Here is a 767-nt window from a genome sequence, read left to right as displayed (position 1 = left end):
GCTTGAGCCACAGGCGCCAAGCCGATGGATTCTTTTAATTTTATGCTATTCCTCTTAATAAAGGAGTAATCACTATTTGAATTAGATATGTAATGTAACCATATCATCATTAAAAATTAATGAACATGACTGTTACTTACAACTTTAAACTATTAGATAAATTTTTCTTTTTTATGGCATACAGTTAGGACATTGAGATAAAGATAATTTAAATTTTGAAATTTGGGTTATTTGTAGGAATTGCAATGCAATAAAGTACGTGAAAATCAGGTTTCCATAGAATGTGACTCAACATGCAAAGAAATGAAGCGGAAAGCCTCTGAGGTAAGTGTCAATCGAACACCAGCTTTAATGTGCCAACGGCCTTTCCCTATTTAGTTATGTGTTTATTAAAAAAGACTTGAAATCTCTTCGCTTTTGTAATAAAAGCTGAGTTTTATAGGGCTATTTTGAATCCCAGGGTGGATTTTATTGCCCTCTATACCAGTTAGTGTAATTAGCTCTGGACTATAGTCATTTATGTTAGCATGAGCCTCCTGAAATATGTTAAAATAATATAAAATAAGATTTGGGGGATTTCTTGTTGTTTAAAAAAGAATCCTTACAAATCCTTTTTTAAAAATGTTTAAAAAAGAATCCTTACAAATCCTTTTAATAAATGCATTTGTTCTGTAAAATTTGGATTCAGTCAAAAAGCCGCACTTAAGGATCTGGAAAGCCACACGTGGCCCTAATGCTGCAGGCTCGCTACCAATGTGTGACGTTCA

At 33.0% G+C, this 767-nt stretch overlaps 1 protein-coding gene across 3 annotated transcripts in view; it reads left to right on the top strand.

Moving 5' to 3' along the window:
* NFXL1 (nuclear transcription factor, X-box binding like 1) overlaps nt 1-509 on the top strand; it is a 49,154-nt gene extending 48,645 nt beyond the window's left edge. For all 3 annotated transcript variants that reach the window (XM_023515982.1, XM_023515983.1, XM_023515981.1), the window contains exon 21: nt 238-509. In XM_023515982.1, coding sequence (XP_023371750.1) covers nt 238-378 — 141 coding nt within the window. In that variant the 3' untranslated portion in view covers nt 379-509. The remainder of the gene's footprint in view (nt 1-237) is intronic.
* Nucleotides 510-767: the final 258 nt, after the last annotated feature.

This window comes from Otolemur garnettii, unplaced genomic scaffold, assembly GCF_000181295.1.
Source record: "Otolemur garnettii isolate 467f Iridium unplaced genomic scaffold, OtoGar3 scaffold00083, whole genome shotgun sequence".
NCBI classification, from domain to species: Eukaryota; Metazoa; Chordata; class Mammalia; order Primates; family Galagidae; genus Otolemur; species Otolemur garnettii.
This window is presented reverse-complemented; position numbering and strand designations above follow the sequence as displayed.